Here is a 16,519-nt window from a genome sequence, read left to right as displayed (position 1 = left end):
AAGACTTCTTAATAATAGGATTATGGAAAATTCTTCCAAATCTTTGAATTGAAAGAAAACCTTACACATTAAACAACTAATTGTGGTTCAGATTTAAATCTCATGATGCCATAACAGACTTTGACCAAGCAGTTCCAATAAGAATAAAGCTCAACAATCAGCATCATGATACAAGTGAATGACATTAGTTCACATAATAACAAGAGCATACTAGAATAGAACACAAGAAAATGAAGGGAGCCAGGGGAATGAAGTGGATGATATTTCACATGTACAGTCCTTCTGGCACCCCTTCTTTCTTCTTAAACATCACTTTATCCTTTGCCTTCTTAAAGTCAGCATGAGTCACCTGAATAATAGCATTAAAAAGATATAGTATCACCATCACAATAACAACACTAATAATTAAAAAATACTATCCAATCTTCAAATTATAGATGGTGCAAACCAAAACAGAATATAGGCAACTACGTATGTAGGAAACGCTTTTCTTTTAAATGCAAAAAAAAAGGGAACACTTCGATAAGAACAATTGCTGACTTAACCTAATCATTAGATGTTAGTTATTGTGTTTCGTTGGCATATTTCTTATGCTCCAAACCTCCAATATCAAAAGAGCATATTTCATTCACAAAAACATTGTTTTGATAAGGAAAATACTAGTTTTTCTTTCTTTTTTGGTTCCCACCACCATTTAATATTTTGCTAATATTGGCAAGCATACAAATGGCCATGCATACACCATGTTATCTTTGTAGTATTGCAACATCCTCCCTTCTTCCCTGCCAACTTTTCATCATTAAACAGCCAAACTTTGGAATGTTAAACTCAAGGAATTAACCTGTGCTACATTATATCTTAGCTTCATAAATGACTTTGGACTAAATTAAAATCGGCCAAAACTACCAACTTCACAGCTCCAAATTGCAAAGGAGTGACCCATGGTATTATATAAATAATAGAATTTATAGAACAGAATTCTAACCTTCATGCGGCGTTCTCGTAAAGCAAGTAATCCAGCTTCAGTACATATTGCCTTTATATCAGCTCCAGAGAACTCATCCTTAGTCATAACAAATTCTTCTAAGTTGACATCGTCAGCTAATGTCATCCTTGATGTGTGGATCTAAATTTTAAAATGAGGTCATCCAGTTATATGATTAAGCATAATATGCGAATCAGAATAATTGGAAACTGCATTAAGTGTGTCATTTTCACAAAATCAATTGCACTTACCAGGAATATGCGTCTCCTTGTTTTGATATCAGGAAGAGGAAATTCTATTTTTCTGTCTATTCGACCAGGTCGAAGCAAAGCTGGATCAAGACTTTCAATTCTGTTGGTTGCAAGAATCACTTTTACATCTCCTCTTGAATCAAAACCATCTAACTGGTTCAGCAACTCCAACATGGTCCTCTGAATCTCACGTTCTCCGCCTGAGTGGGCATCATACCTGCAAGGCATATTGACAAATAAGCTCTTGAATGTATGAAAAGAATCCTTAAGAGTTGACAAAGTCATCCAACATTACTGTCCCCCACCCCTCTGCCAAAAATATAGAATAAAAACTACACGAAAGATCAGGGGACAAAAATTTCTTTTCAAGTTGGTGTTCAATGACTACCTCTTTGTACCAACTGCATCAATTTCATCAATGAAGACAATAGAAGGAGAAAGGTCATCAGCAACTCTGAAAAGTTCCCTCACGAGTTTTGGACCGTCTCCCAAGTACTTCTGTATCAATTCACTGCCAACAACTCGTAAGAACGTTGCTGATGTTGAGTTTGCAACAGCCTGAAAGCACACAAGGCTTTATCTTAGACCTAACTGATTGTGCATATATACTTATGTATACAGTATGGGAAATAATAAAATGATGTCTAGACGATGATACATTGATACAGTGCGACACGGGTCAGATAATGCTTATAACCACACAGGACAAACTGCAATTCTGGTAAAGATCATATAACATAAACTATTAAATAAGAAAAAGAAAGTAACCATCATTTCACCATTTTCTATTTTTCAAATAAATAGTTCTGAATACAATTACTTTCTAATCCAGTTTTAGAGTTAATTCAGTAACACCTAGTACCATAAGAAAGGGTTAAACAACTCCGAGATGAGACTGTCACATACTTCCGAAAAACATATTTTTGGGTATATATACTTCTTCCATGTTAAAAAATATAATATTATCCTATTAACTGTATGATTTTGAGTAAATAACCATGAAAACAGCCTATAGAAGTATGTCAAAGCTTTGCATGTGCACATACACAGGATATAAACCACTTTGCAACATGAGATTCCAATATTAATACTGTTAGAATAGCTCTGAAGTATTTTAGGATATCTTAGGTTACTTTTAGAGTGTATTGTGGAATTAATAGTGATCTCATTGAGGAAGCAATCTTACGAGTTACTTCATGATTTTATCATATTTCATGACTTGTTCCCATATTTAATTCCAGTTAGTAGTCTTAACACACATATTGAATTAGTGCCTAGGTCTCTTACAAGTAATGCAATAATAGTACTTCACCTAATTATTAGTATAAATAAGCTCATTAGCTCAATATTTGTATCACATTATTACACCACACCATATCAGTATAATAGGACATTAGTCAGTCTCATTTGTCTTCTTATATTTCTCCCTTCCTCTGTTCCCTACCTAAACATCCAACAAATACAATACTCATCAGTTTTGACTGTGCATCTATGAATAAACTAAAATACCTGTCATATTTGGTTGAGTATACGGATAAACCACCCTGAAACTGTGGGTTAAATAATTTTAAACCGAGCACTCACACATGTTCATCTTAACTCCCAAAAATAATTTCCTTCCATACAAAAAATATGAAAAGCTAAAAAACCATAATAATTTTTTTGACAGAATGTCCTCCTGTATCTGTAAGCAGCATAAAAATAGCTAGCAAATAGCAAGAGAAATGCAAATACAAACAATGGCAATAAGAAACACAAATAATTATAAACCTTTGCAAGCAAAGTCTTCCCAGTTCCAGGTTCTCCATATAATATGACACCCTTAGGAGGCTTGATACCGATATCTTCATATAGTTCAGGATGTGTCAGGGGAAGCTCAACTGCTTCTTTAATTTCCTGTATCTGGGCATCTAGACCACCAATGTCAGCATAAGATTCCAAAGGAGCCTTTTCAACCTTCATTACAGAGACCATTGGATCAACTTCATCTTGAAGAAGCCCAACAACAGAAAGAACCTGATAAATAACCATACATAGAAATCATTACATCTCCTGCATCTAACCATATGAACTATAACAAGAAGGGATGGGTAATTCAATTAATTACGCAAACAACGATTCTGTCTAGTTCCAGATCATGCTTCAGTTCAAAAGAATGTTTCAACCACAACTCTTCCCACACTCTCTCAAGATCCAGGTGTCTATGAGCGAGTTATAAGGAATTAAGGATGGTATGGTATATCATTTATCTCGCATTAAGATCATCACTTCTTCAATAAGATAGGAATGCACTCTTGATTATGCTTTCTGTAATCTGTATATTATTAAATAATTTTTCATGACAGAAACTCATAGGCTTCATCAAATCACAGGTGCACACACAACCTTCTATTGATATATAACCAAAGGCTTTTAAGCCTTAACCAATAACACCAAGCTTTCAAAAGGTTCAAAATGCAATGATATATCCATATAAAACCTCATACCATAAATATTTTAGTCTTGTTAACTTCTTTTTTTATCTCTGCTTAATGTTGAATACAACCCCATTTGATGTTCTGATCATGTGTTAAAACGTTTTGCAACACAAAAAAACCTCTCTTCATGACACAACTGCTATTACTTTGCTAATAATATTGAGCTGGGAGTTAAAGGAACTGAGATGGAAAGGTTTTGATTTCCACTCCTTGTTACACAGAAGAGTCAACAATTACTTTCAACTACCATTCATGCTACAGAAGAGAGAGACCGAAATTTGTGGATCAAAGTCACAATGAGTTGCACTCCACTCTCTAACATCCCACATTTGTGTTGTACCAACCATACCTAAGCAACCAAAATGAGACACATCCAATAGCATCATTATAAAAACTAATGTCTTTCTATAAGTACAATTTAATTATCCCTATATCCTGAATCAAATGTCTTTAACCTCCACCAACTATTGACCAAAAAGAAACCTCCATCAACTAGCTCTAGAATCACAAAAACACAACCCAAACAGAAATCTATATCTTATTCGAAATTACACCCACCTCCTTTGAAATTTGATTTAATCACATCCGACACCACTTATTTATTAAGACAAAAAACAAAAACACTACGCTGACCTCTCACTAGGGAGGTCAATGTAATTTCAATTAACCATAACATCAGCCTCAAGAGAAGTTGATATAATTTCCAAAAATAAGAGGATTTCATTTTATAATTAAGCTAAGCATCAGGTATGTCATGTAATTTTCCTTATACACTAAGATTACAAGCTACCCAAATCTTAAAACCTAAAAAACTAGGTATTATTATAAGTCCAATAAAAACTCAAAAGGAACTTCAATTTTCACAAATCAAAACCCAAAAAAGTGAAATCCAATACCTTATTATGCATCAAAATAGAACAACCAGGCTCTAACTGATCCTTATCAACAAAAGACAAAATTCCAACATAATACTCAGGCCCCACCGATGAAGAAACAATAGCATGATTCTCATCAATAAGCTCTTCAAGATTTCCCACACTCATCGGCGAACCTCTAAGATCATCAACCTTAGATCTATCTTCTTCAGCTTTCTCTTCCTGAGGCTTAAGCCGTTCTTGATTCGCAACGAATTCTTCTTCCATCAAAAGATAGTCCTTCACTCGCTCCAGTTTGAGAAGCCTGAGCTTGCACTTCGTGACAGGAGTGACGGTTGGTAAACGCGACGCCGCATCGGGACCTTTTTGTTTACGCTGCTTGCGGCCAACGCGTGACGGTGGAGGTGGTGGATCGAATTTCTTGTCCTTTTTGTCGGAGGAGTCGGGTTTTCGGTCACCTTGACGGTTTAAACCACCCGGAGTTCCTTGACCCATGTGTTTTCCGAATTCGAGAATGAAAACAGAGATTTGAGAGAGAAGAATGCAATTTCTAAGTAACAAGTGTAATCGGATTCACCCAAAACAATTTTTTGTGAAACAAAAGGGTTCAGTTATATATTAGTTTTAACTTCTTTTTTGTGTGAAAGTGTGGGCCAATAATAGATATACTTCACTTATATTGGTTATTATTTTTTAAAGTTTCAATGTGGTTCTTCTTTTTTTATTTTATGTTTTAACTTCCTTGTAAAGTTTGCAAGTTAAATGATGAATTTTACAGGAAAAAGAATGTAAATTCCAGTGAAAAAACAAATAAATGGATGACAAATTTGAGAATTTGGGATGAGGACACTCTCCCATGGAAAGCAAAATGAATAAATAATATGTTAGGACAATTTTACCATCTAAATAGAATGAATTGACATTTTTATCTTTAAGAGTAAAAACAAAAATAATAATTTTTCTCCATAAGAGGAGTCCCAATAAAGAATTTGATATGTTTATAATGATAGATATTGAACCAAATGACTAATTGAAACCTTTTGAAAAAACCAAGGGTCAAAAAATTGTTTAAAAGATAAAGAACAAAATTAAAACTTCAAAATAAGGTAAAGAATCAAGAGTATGAATAAGGGTATTATTTATATCAATTTTCCTAACTAATATATTTTTTGACAAAATAAACACTATGGGAAAACGATGTATTTAATGAAATAAGAGAAAATATTTTTTCATTCCTATTTAACTATAAATAGGGTAATTTCTAATGAACACGTGTGTATTTTCGCTATTCTTTTTTCTTATTGGATTTTAAATCCTACTTCATGTATACAAATAGGCAACATCACTTAAAATTCATACTATTGCAATGGATTGTAACTCTTGTATGATACTTCTTGGTCATTGTTGTGAGAATTGTACTGGATGGTCCAACCGGTTTGATCGTTGACTGGACTTGAAAACGATTTTGGTTTACGGTCTTAATCGAATGAAGGTTGAACAATTTTAAACCGGGGAAATTCTGGTCCGACTGTATTAAACTCAGTTAAACCGGACGGTTCACTTAAAAATTAAAAAAATGGAACATTATTCTAATCTTTTGTTTTACCTCAGTCCAAAAATAGATGAAGATATGTTACTTCAATGTAATTATACATAATTATTAATTATATGAAATTTTATATTTATATATAATAAGATATTTATAGATAAAAAATATTAATTATGTATGGAATCATCCGGTCATATTGGACGGTTTAACCGTTTAAACGTAATACGAGACCTCTTCCAATTTAACATCCAACTCGAATTTCATAACATTGCTTCTTGTACTCTTTCTCAATAAAACTTTCTTTACTTACCAAAAACACTATTTTTTTTCCATTAAAAATATAAAGTTGTATTTGAGGCAAGGGAAACCCCTTCAAACAAGGTCATGCAAATATCTTTCTATATGCATGATTCATTTTAATGCTTACTTGTTGCCAAAGATATAGCTACACTTCAACTTGTTAGTTTCTTGGTCATCCTTCCAATGAGGTTATGTGAACTTATGAAGTTAACATTGAAAGAAGCCTTTTTGGGCATATATGTAATGAGAATAGCAATTACTTGATGGTTTGCATATTTTGTTGGATGTGTCTTAACTTTGCAATAAGCCATAAAAAAGAGACATGGAAGTAGTAGAGAAATCATTTATTGATTAAAATGAAAGTAATCTGAATTTAATGAATTCCACAAGGAAGAAGAAGACTATTTATCCTAAAAGAAGAAATTGGTTAATAACTAATTCAACTAACCTAACTATAAACTAACAAAAATAAAGACCCAAAAACAACAAAAGAACAAAATGGGCTACAGAAAAGAAAAGGCCCAACAAAATAAAAGAGAAAGAAAAATGGGCTAAGAGAACCCCTAAACCAGAATGAAGCTTGAAGAAGGTAAGAATGGTGCAAATCGCGAAGTCCCAGCTTGGTAATGAAGTTCTGAAAAGCTTTAGGTGGCAGCGGCTTTGTGAAGGCATCAACAAGTTGCTCTACGGTTGGAATAGGTAGAAGATGAACTATACCTCTATGTGTTTAGTATGCTTATGGAAGACTAGATTGTGTGCAAGGTAAATTGTTGATCTGTTATCATAGTACACACTTGTTGGAAGTAATGAAGGAATGTCGAGAGCATTGAAGAGGTAGTTAAGCCATTGTAATTCACAAACAACACTTCCAAGTGCTCTATACTCTACTTCAGAAGAATATCTGCTCATTGTGTTTGTTTCTTGGTTTTCCAAGAAATGATGGATGGACTAAGGAAGATACAAAATTCACTGATGGATTTTCTAGTATCTAAACAAGATGCCCAATCAGAGTCAGCAAAGGCTCAAAGTTTGAGAGTTTATGTGGAGGAGGAGAGGAGACATTGAGAAGGAGAAGATTTAAGATAATGGAGGACCCTTAAGGCTGCTTGGTAGTGAGAATCTAGGGGGTTAAACATGAAGATGCTTAACTGTTGGACATCATATGAAAGACCAGGTCTAGAAATAGTGAGATAGATAAGTCTTCTTACAAGCCTTCTGTAACATGATGGATCAATGAGGGGATTGTCATTATTCAGTTTAAGTTTGATGGATGGGTCAAAAGGTGTCTTGGGAGGTTTGGAAGAAAGAGTACTAGAGTCTTTAAGAAGTGAAAGGGCATATTTCCTTTGGTTAAGATGGATTCCTGAGGCTAGTCTAGCAATTTCCAAACCTAGAAAGTATCTTAGAGGCCCTAAGTCTTTTATCTTGTAAGATGTGTCCATGACATACTTCACCTGGTTTATTTCAATGAGATTGATGCCAGTTAAGACAAGGTCATCCACATAGATAAGGATGATAGTGAAACTGGAAGGAGAAACTTTGGTGAACAATGATCGATAAGCTTGTGAATAAGTGAACCCTAGTTAGATTAACTTGGAGGAAAGAGTGGTATGCCATTCTCTGCTTGCTTGTTTGAGGCCATATAGTGACTTGTGGAGTTTGCAGACTGGGTTGGATTTTGATTGTAGCAGGCCAGGTGGTAGTGTCATATAAACTTCTTAATGGAGATCCCCGTGAAGGAACACATTGTTGATGTCCAATTGCTCTAAGAACCATGACTTTGTGGCTACTAATGCCAATATAACTGATCGTGGTTATTTTAACCATATGGGAGAATGTGTCAAAATATTCTACTCCTTCTAGTTGGTTGTAGCCTTTAGCTACAAGCCTTGCCTTGTATCTCTCTAATGTACCATCAGCATGGTACTTAACTTTGTACACCCATTTACAGCCAATTGCAGACTTATCTTCTAGAAGTGGAACTAAAGACCACGTGTTGTTGAGTTTGAGAGCAGTGAGTTCTTGTTGCATATGTTCTTTCCAGAAAGGCACAATGCAAGCTTGTTCATAGGATGAGGGTTTTGTGATAGATGAAATGGCACAACAGAAGCACCTTTAACCAGGAGATAAGTTAGTATAATCAAGAACATAAGACAAAGGGTAAATGATACCTGAAGAAGATGTAGTGGTGCTAAGTTTAGAATCAGCAAGGTTACAATGGTAGTCTTGGAGATGTGTAGATGGTCTTTTAGTTCTAAGGGAATGTCTTAAGGATGTGGAATATGGTGGAGTGGATGGAGGAGGGGTAGGGTTGATGGTGTTATTTGTAGGAGCAGGGTTAGGTTCATGGTGTTGATCATTGATGAATTGAGAAATGTTGCATAAGGGTAATTCAATGTCAAAAGTGTGAGTTGCAAAAGGGAATTTTTTTTTATAGAAGATGACATGTCTAGACAGAAAGAGATTATGATTTTGTAAGTCATATAAGATAAAGCCTTTGGTGCGCTCTTTATATCCAAGAAAGACAATTTTCTTGGATATAGGTTGGAATTTAATCCTATGAGAAGTGATGGTGTTAGCATAAGCTAAACAACCAAACACCTTTACATGATCAATACAGTGCTACTTATTGTATAGAAGTTGATAAATGGGTTTTGTTATGTAAGATATGGGTGGGAATTCTGTTAATTAGATGTACAACATGTTGTACAACAAAAGTCCAGGATTTAGGAGAGATATGGGATTGAAAAAATAGAACTCTAGCTATATTTAGGATGTGTTGATGTTTTCTCTCAACAATACCATTTTGTTGAGGGGTTTCAACACAAGTTCTTTGATGCAATATTCCTTTAGAGGCAAAGAAGTCATGTATTAAGAACTCTATGCCATTATCACTCCTTAAGCATTGGACTTTGGTATTAAACTGAGTATTGATGTAAACCACAAAATTAATTATATGTTGTCTAGTTTCAACTTTAGTTTTAAGCATAATGGTCCAAGTAAATCTAGTAAAATCATATACTAAGGTAAGAAAGTATTTGTGACCAGGGGGGGGACAACATAATGATTCCATATGTCAGCATGAAGAATTTGAAATGGCTTAATAGTTTTAGAAGTACTTGAAGAAAAAGGGAGTTTATTTTGTCTAAAATAGTGGCATATATCACAAGGTTTTGAAGATCTAAAATTCAAAAGGATATTGTTTATTGATAACATGCATAGCATAATCAGAAATATGGCCTAGTCTTACGTGCCATGAAACAGAATCCGTGCTAGAATTATTATAAAAGGTAAAGGAACTTGGTTTGAAGACATGTTGTGTAGGCAAGGTGAATAGCCCTTGTTGAAGCCTAACTGAACCAATCATCTTCTTAGTATATTATGCAAAATGAAACATTGATTCTTAGTAAATATCAAGTGACAATGTAAATCTTGAATCAGTTTATTGACAGAAATCAAGTTAACATGGAATTCAAGAACATACAAAACATTGGTTAAGATAAGGGAACTAGATAATTTTACAGTTCCAGATATAGAAGTAGAAATCTTGTTATCATTGGGTAAATTGGTAACCATTGGGGTTATGGTGTCACGTGTGATGAACTATTTAACATTATAGGTGATGTGATTTGTGGCTCCAATATCAAGGAGCTAGTGAAATTTTACATTACTTGAGTCATAGGATTGCACTGTAGTGTTAATGACAAAATTGGTAGTATTTATAGTGTTGGTAGCATGGTTTTGATCAGCCTTGGCTTGGTGTAGCATATCCAATAGGTCTTGAACTTGTTCTTGGGGTGAAGGTGTGATTGTAGTTCTTTTTAGGTGGAGTGAGTCTTGTTTCTGTATTGACATCTTCAGGCTTGTTCAATGGGAAACCCATTTTGTTGTTTGCCATTTTATTGGATCTGTTAGATTGGAACTCTGGTGGGTATCCATGTTTTATAAAACTTATTTCAATGGTGTGGTTGTTTATTTGGTTGTGAGTGCAAAATCTATTGGTTTGGGATCTACCTACTCCACTAGTGAACCTACCAACTCTCCCTCTATTCTAATAATTTCCTCTTCCTCTTGGGTTTCTATTGCTCCTAGAATGATAGTCATGTCTAGAATTTACTAACATAATCTGTCCTTCTATTTCAATGTTGGGTAGGGTAGGATTTTCAAATTGTTCCTCTTGCTGTATAAGCATAGATATGACTTTATTGATGTTGAGAAGGGGCTCTATTAACATAATTTGGGATCTTACTTGTGAAAATTGGTCACTCAAACCTCTTAGGAGCCTAATTACATAATCTTGATCCATGTAGGATTTCATTGATTCAACAACACCACAACTAAACGGTTTAGGGCACTTACATGTTCTTGATGGTCAAAGTTTTTTCAATTTCTTGACATATAGACTTTAATTGGGTAAAAAATTCAGAAATAGTTAGGTTCCTTGGCTTAAGTGATAAAACTCTAGTTGCAATTTGGATATATGAAAAACATCACCTTTTGAATACATGTCTTTCAAATCTTTCTAGACTTTAGAGGCATTATCAATCCATAAAACAGATTTGACTATGGATCCTTCTATTGAATGTTGAATCCATGAGAGTATCATGTTATTGCATCTCACCCATGAAATGTGAAGAGGATCATCTGATGGTGGCTTGGTCAGGCTTCCATCAATAAACTTCATCTTGTTCTTGGATTCGATGGCCATCTTGAATGCACGAGCCCAAGAATGGTAATTTCTCCCATTCAACAAGGGAATGACTAGAACGAGAGCCAAATTTTCGTTGGAATGCAGAAAATATGGATTTGAGGAATTTGTGTTATGGTGTGCCATTATTTAGAGTTGTAGAGATGGGAGAAGGATATTAGAACAGTAATGTGAGAGGAAAAACAGGGAAGATGAGAAAAGAAGGGAGGTTGGTAATCAGAGCAACAATAACTCTGATACCATCTTAACTTTGCAATAAGCCATAAAAGGAAGACAAGAAAGTAGTAGAGAAATCTTTTATTGATTAAAATGAACGTAATCTGAATTTAATGAATTTCACAAGGACGAAAAAGACTATTTATCCTAAAAGAAGAAAGTGGTTAATAACTAACCCAACTAACCTAACTATAAACTAACAAAAATAGAAAGACCCAAAAACAGCAAAAGAACAAAATGGGCTACAGAAAAGAAAAGGCCCAACAAAATAAAAGAAAAAGAAAAACGGGCTAAGAGAACCTATAAACTAGAAACCAGAATAAAGCTTGAAGAAGGTAAAAATGGTGTCTTGCTAAAGAAGAAATCATTACTTTAACAGTGTGACCCTTAACAACTTGGTGGTGAAATGAAATTACTCCATTTATAATAAAATCATTTGCATGACCATCCAATATAAAGTGATGTTAACAACTCTATATCCAGATGAGAACAAAATTACTTGTGTTTATTGTTTTGGAATTGACTTATAATGTGGTTGAGTGGTTGAGAAATTTCTTAGCAAATTACTCAATCATGTATGTTTGATTGTGAAGACGTAGTAGCCATGCTAGTCATCCATCACTTATCAATTCTACTAGCATTATTTATTCATCTCTTTTCATAGTGCATTGAGAGATTAAACTTTAATCTTTTAATGATTTTTATAACCCTTATGGTTGGTGTGTAATGTGCAATATACACTTGATGAAAATATGGATGTGAGGTGTGTTCCCTCCTATGAAATTGTGGCAAAATTTCTAGATCGTTCATGAAAGATTAAGTAGAATTGTATTAAATCTATTAATGTTATTCCTCTAGTGTTTTTGTTCCTAATTGATCCAGGTTTGTTAAAGCAAGGCTTGTTGCCCAAGGTTTTAAACAAATTGAGGGTCTGGATTACTAACTTTTGCCCCAGTGGTTAAATTAACCACTGTTAGACACTTACTTGCCCTTGCACCCTCTCATGGTTGGTGTCGCTCCCCGATTTTCGGTTGCACGAACTTATTAGAGTCGCCACTACATTTTTTTCAGTAAAAAATGTAGAAAAATATTTTGGCCCAATCACATTGGGCCTTGGACTTTGATATCCAGGTTCGGGAGTCGATTACACACTAGGGAAGGTATTAGCACCCTAGTTGCCCGTTTGAACGGTACCCTATTATATTGCATGGATTATTAATCGTGTTATTATTATATTATTGCCAAAAAAAACTTTATTTTAATATCATGTCTGACAAGAGTGATCTTGGTCCTACGTATCCCCTTTATGGGAATCAAGACTACGTAGTTCTTTGAGTAGAAAAATTTTGTTGGTTGGGTCAATTTTATTTCTAAAAAAAAGTAACGTTTGAAAGGGAAAAAAAAAAAAAAATATGAGCGTAGCATAGCCCTTATGTCCGTTACCGCGTCTCATATTAAAACTTGGTTAAGAAAATTTAATTTTTTTTATTTTAAAAAAGATACGAGTGAAGCATAGCCCTTGTGTCCAATACCACATCTCATATTAAAGCCTGATTACGAAATTCTAATTTTGTTTTTATTTACTTTAAAACTCATTTTTTAAAATATGAGTGCAGCATAGCCCTTACGTCCGATACCACAACTCATATTAAAACTTGATTTAAGAAAATTCTAATTTTTGTTTATTATTATTTTTTTTAAAAAAAAATTTATTTGTTGAGATTAGAGATATACTTAATCCTATAGATTTGTATTAACATTTTTTTTATGTAACTATGAAATAAATAAGATTTCAATATAAGTTAGCAAACAATCCAATTCCCACAATTTATTTATTTTTATAGTATATATACGTATTAATTTGAACTTAGTATGATTTACTTACAATAGCACCGGATTTTACTCTCACATGAGATTTTCATTTATTTATACAATTAATGAGATTTCAACATAAATTATCAAACAATCCAATTTAATACATTGCATATGTTGATTTGCACTTGATATTTATTTTTTATAGTAAATGCGCATTTTATTTTATATTTGATGTGATTTATTCATCATTTATAAAAAATCCAAATAAAATCAAATCATACTACAAATTAATTATCACAATAATTAATTACTTTTTATTATCGCGAGAAATGCAATTGATACATCACATATATTGATTTGCACTTGATGTGATTTATTTATTATTACCCAATGTCCAAAATTTATTTTTTATAATAACACACTTAATATGTATTTGATATAATTTATTCATCATTTACAAAAAATCCAAATAAAAATCAAATTCTACTGCAAATTAATTATCACTATAATTGATTTTTATTATCAAAAATATTTTTTTCAAGTTATTGGTAAAAAAATTAATTAAACTTGGTTATGTTTTAAACAAAATTATCGATACAATTTTCAGATGCGAGACAGTGTGAAAAATGTAAAGATAAACAAACCTGGAAGAAGCTTTAAGGGAAGGGATCCGGTGTGGGCAAGAGTATTGTAGTTTCTCTACGCCTGCTGACGTGTCGCTGGCTGGTTGGTGTGGATGCAAGGGGGAGAGGAGGCGTACACGTGGCGAATCTGTGAGTGCCGGATGGAGTAAGGTGCAGGATCGCGTGATGCACACAACTGCATAGGATCCTATGTGCTTGTAGAAGGAATGATTGGATGTGTCGCGGTGCAGTGTGCCTGCGCAACGTTTTGAGCAGGGATTGGTTGACCAAATCTGGTCAACGCAGATGGGAAAAAGTTGACTGATCCTGTGGCTGTGAATGAGGTTGCAAAATTCCTACTCTAAGCTCCACCACACTGGATCACACGAAGAAAATAAATTCCTCTCTCTTCCTTTTTCACTTGCAATTTCTTTTTTTCTCTCAATTTTTTTTCCTATCACCGTGTATATTTTTTTTCACTCTCTCTCTCTGCAACTTTCTTCTTTTTTTCACTTTTCTCTTTTTTCTCTTTTGTTTTTTTTTGGTTTCCTCTGATGTGTGAATAACCTTGCTATTTATAGCCTTTTCTAATGAGCACATGCAATATTCTAATTTATGGAATAGAGGAAGTTAAGGAGGAATAGAATCACATTTAAATCCATATTAAAAATCTGATTTATGGCACATAATTCAAAATTCGAATTTCTCTTAAAAAATTGAATTTACATATTTCTTATTTTGAATCATTTAAAAATGCTATTTTTATTTTTTATTTTTTTTACACGAAATGTCCAAACTATTTTCCTATAAAGTCTAAAATTATTTTAACCATACAAGTATAATATTTTGACTCCAAAGTGCTTAAAAAAGGATGACTAAAAAATCTTAATTGAAGTTCAATTTTTTTATAACCCCTCATAAAAATATTGCTTTCTTTTGTAGTGTCACAAAAATATTTTCCTTCTCATTTTTATAACACAAACGAAAATTAAGGGTGATTGCCATGATATATATTTTTTCTAAAATTGATTCTAGATAATAAGTGACAATTAAATCACTTAAAACTCATCTTTAAATTTTCATTTAAATAAAAAACCCAAAAATATATATAATTATGGCATCATTAATCGTCCATATCAACATTATATTTTTATTTTTATTTTTGGAGACAATTTTTGTAAGAGGAATTGAAAAAAACTCCATTAAATGAGTTCATTTAAACTCTTTTTTTGAAATTCAAGTTGAGATTAGATTTTACGTGTTGCCAACAAAATATTTTTACTTGATTATTATTTAAGAGCGCAACCCCACTTAATTTGATATTGAATTTATTTGATTTTCCAAATTCTGAGATTGCAATCCTTTAATTATACAATTGATCAAATTTGAGTAAAAATTGAATCTCTTAAAGATTTGATTTTTTTTATATTTAATTTATTTAACAATTCATGCCACCTACTCAAATGCATATACCATATATTTGATTTGATGAGATTAGCATCAAAAATATTATTAATGGAAAAACTGGTTTTAAAGTATTTTTGGGCCGGACAAAATTGGGTATTCACAGCTGCCCCTCTTTACCTATTGCTTGTTGGACATAACTCAAACTGAAGTTTGAGGTGTTGTCCTGATAAGTAATAGGTAAAGAAATGAATGCTAATTTTGTTGAGACTCAAAATACATTTTTTTATTTGTGGGATAAAGAGAGATGTCCGAAAGATTGGCTTCGAGGTCATCAAGCATGGGATCCTCGAAGGCACGAATTTGAGGTCGTCAAGCACAGGGCCCTCAAATTTTAAAAGTTCAGGCATGAGGCCTGAAAGGTTTACTTCGAGGTCGTCAAGCACGGGGTTCCTCGAAGGCACAAATTTGAGGTCGTCAAGCACGGGGCCCTCAAATTTTAAAAGGTCAGGCATAAGGCCAGAAAGGTTGACTCCTAGGTCGTCAAGCACAGGGGTCCTCGAAGGCACGAGTTTGAGGTCGTCAAGCACGGGGCCCTCAAATTTTAAAAGGTCAGGCTGGAGGCCTGAAAGGTTGACTTCGAGGTCGTCAAGCACGGGAGTCCTCGAAGGCACGAATTTGAGGTCGTCAAGCACGGGACCCTCAAATTCGAAAAGGTCAGGCATGAGGCCTGAAAGGTTGACTTCGAGGTCGTCAAGCACGGGGTTCCTTGAAGGCGTGAATTTGAGGTCGTCAAGCACGGGCCCTCAAATTTTAAAAGGTCAGGTTGGAGGCCTAAAAGGTTGACTTCGAGGTCGTCAAGCACGGGGTTCCTCGAAGGCACGAATTTGAGGTCGTCAAGCACGGGCCCTCAAATTTTAAAAGGTCAGGTTGGAGGCCTAAAAGGTTGACTTCGAGGTCGTCAAGCACGGGGTTCCTCGAAGGCACGAATTTGAAAATAGCTCGGATGAATGGTATAATGGTATTATTGTTTGGGATATGAAGTTCATATTGGTGTTTGTATTGTAATGATTAATGTGTGATTTAGACTATGCATTGATTGGCATGAGCATGCACAATGATGCTTATGATGAATGAGGTTCAGAGTATGCATGCCATAATAGTGTATACTGAGTGTTTATGAAAAAAAAATTCAAGATAACTTGTTATCCTTTTCTCGTTATTCCTCCGTCACATCCACAACACTTAATCGTCCGAGATGACTGGGTCTCATTGGAGATTGTTATGGGCGGTAGTGATTGTTTTGATGTCATCCT

At 34.0% G+C, this 16,519-nt stretch overlaps 1 protein-coding gene across 2 annotated transcripts; it reads right to left on the bottom strand.

Moving 5' to 3' along the window:
- Nucleotides 1-20: 20 nt before the first annotated feature.
- On the bottom strand, nucleotides 21-5,175 carry LOC109337135 (26S proteasome regulatory subunit 4 homolog A-like). Of its 2 annotated transcripts, XM_019574042.1 has the most exons (7): nucleotides 4,610-5,175; nucleotides 3,007-3,252; nucleotides 1,625-1,794; nucleotides 1,237-1,453; nucleotides 986-1,126; nucleotides 236-349; nucleotides 21-195 (listed from the first exon to the last, which is right to left on the bottom strand). In XM_019574042.1, exons 1-6 carry the CDS (start codon nucleotides 5,081-5,083, stop codon nucleotides 266-268), a joined length of 1,332 nt encoding a protein of 443 aa, XP_019429587.1. In that variant the 5' UTR covers nucleotides 5,084-5,175; the 3' UTR covers nucleotides 21-195; nucleotides 236-265. The 2 variants fall into 2 exon arrangements, with proteins under 2 accessions (XP_019429587.1, XP_019429586.1); XM_019574041.1 differs by having other exon boundaries at nucleotides 21-349.
- Nucleotides 5,176-16,519: the final 11,344 nt, after the last annotated feature.

Source organism: Lupinus angustifolius, unplaced genomic scaffold (assembly GCF_001865875.1).
Source record: "Lupinus angustifolius cultivar Tanjil unplaced genomic scaffold, LupAngTanjil_v1.0 Scaffold_2_24, whole genome shotgun sequence".
In the NCBI taxonomy this organism is placed as follows: Eukaryota; Viridiplantae; Streptophyta; class Magnoliopsida; order Fabales; family Fabaceae; genus Lupinus; species Lupinus angustifolius.
This window is presented reverse-complemented; position numbering and strand designations above follow the sequence as displayed.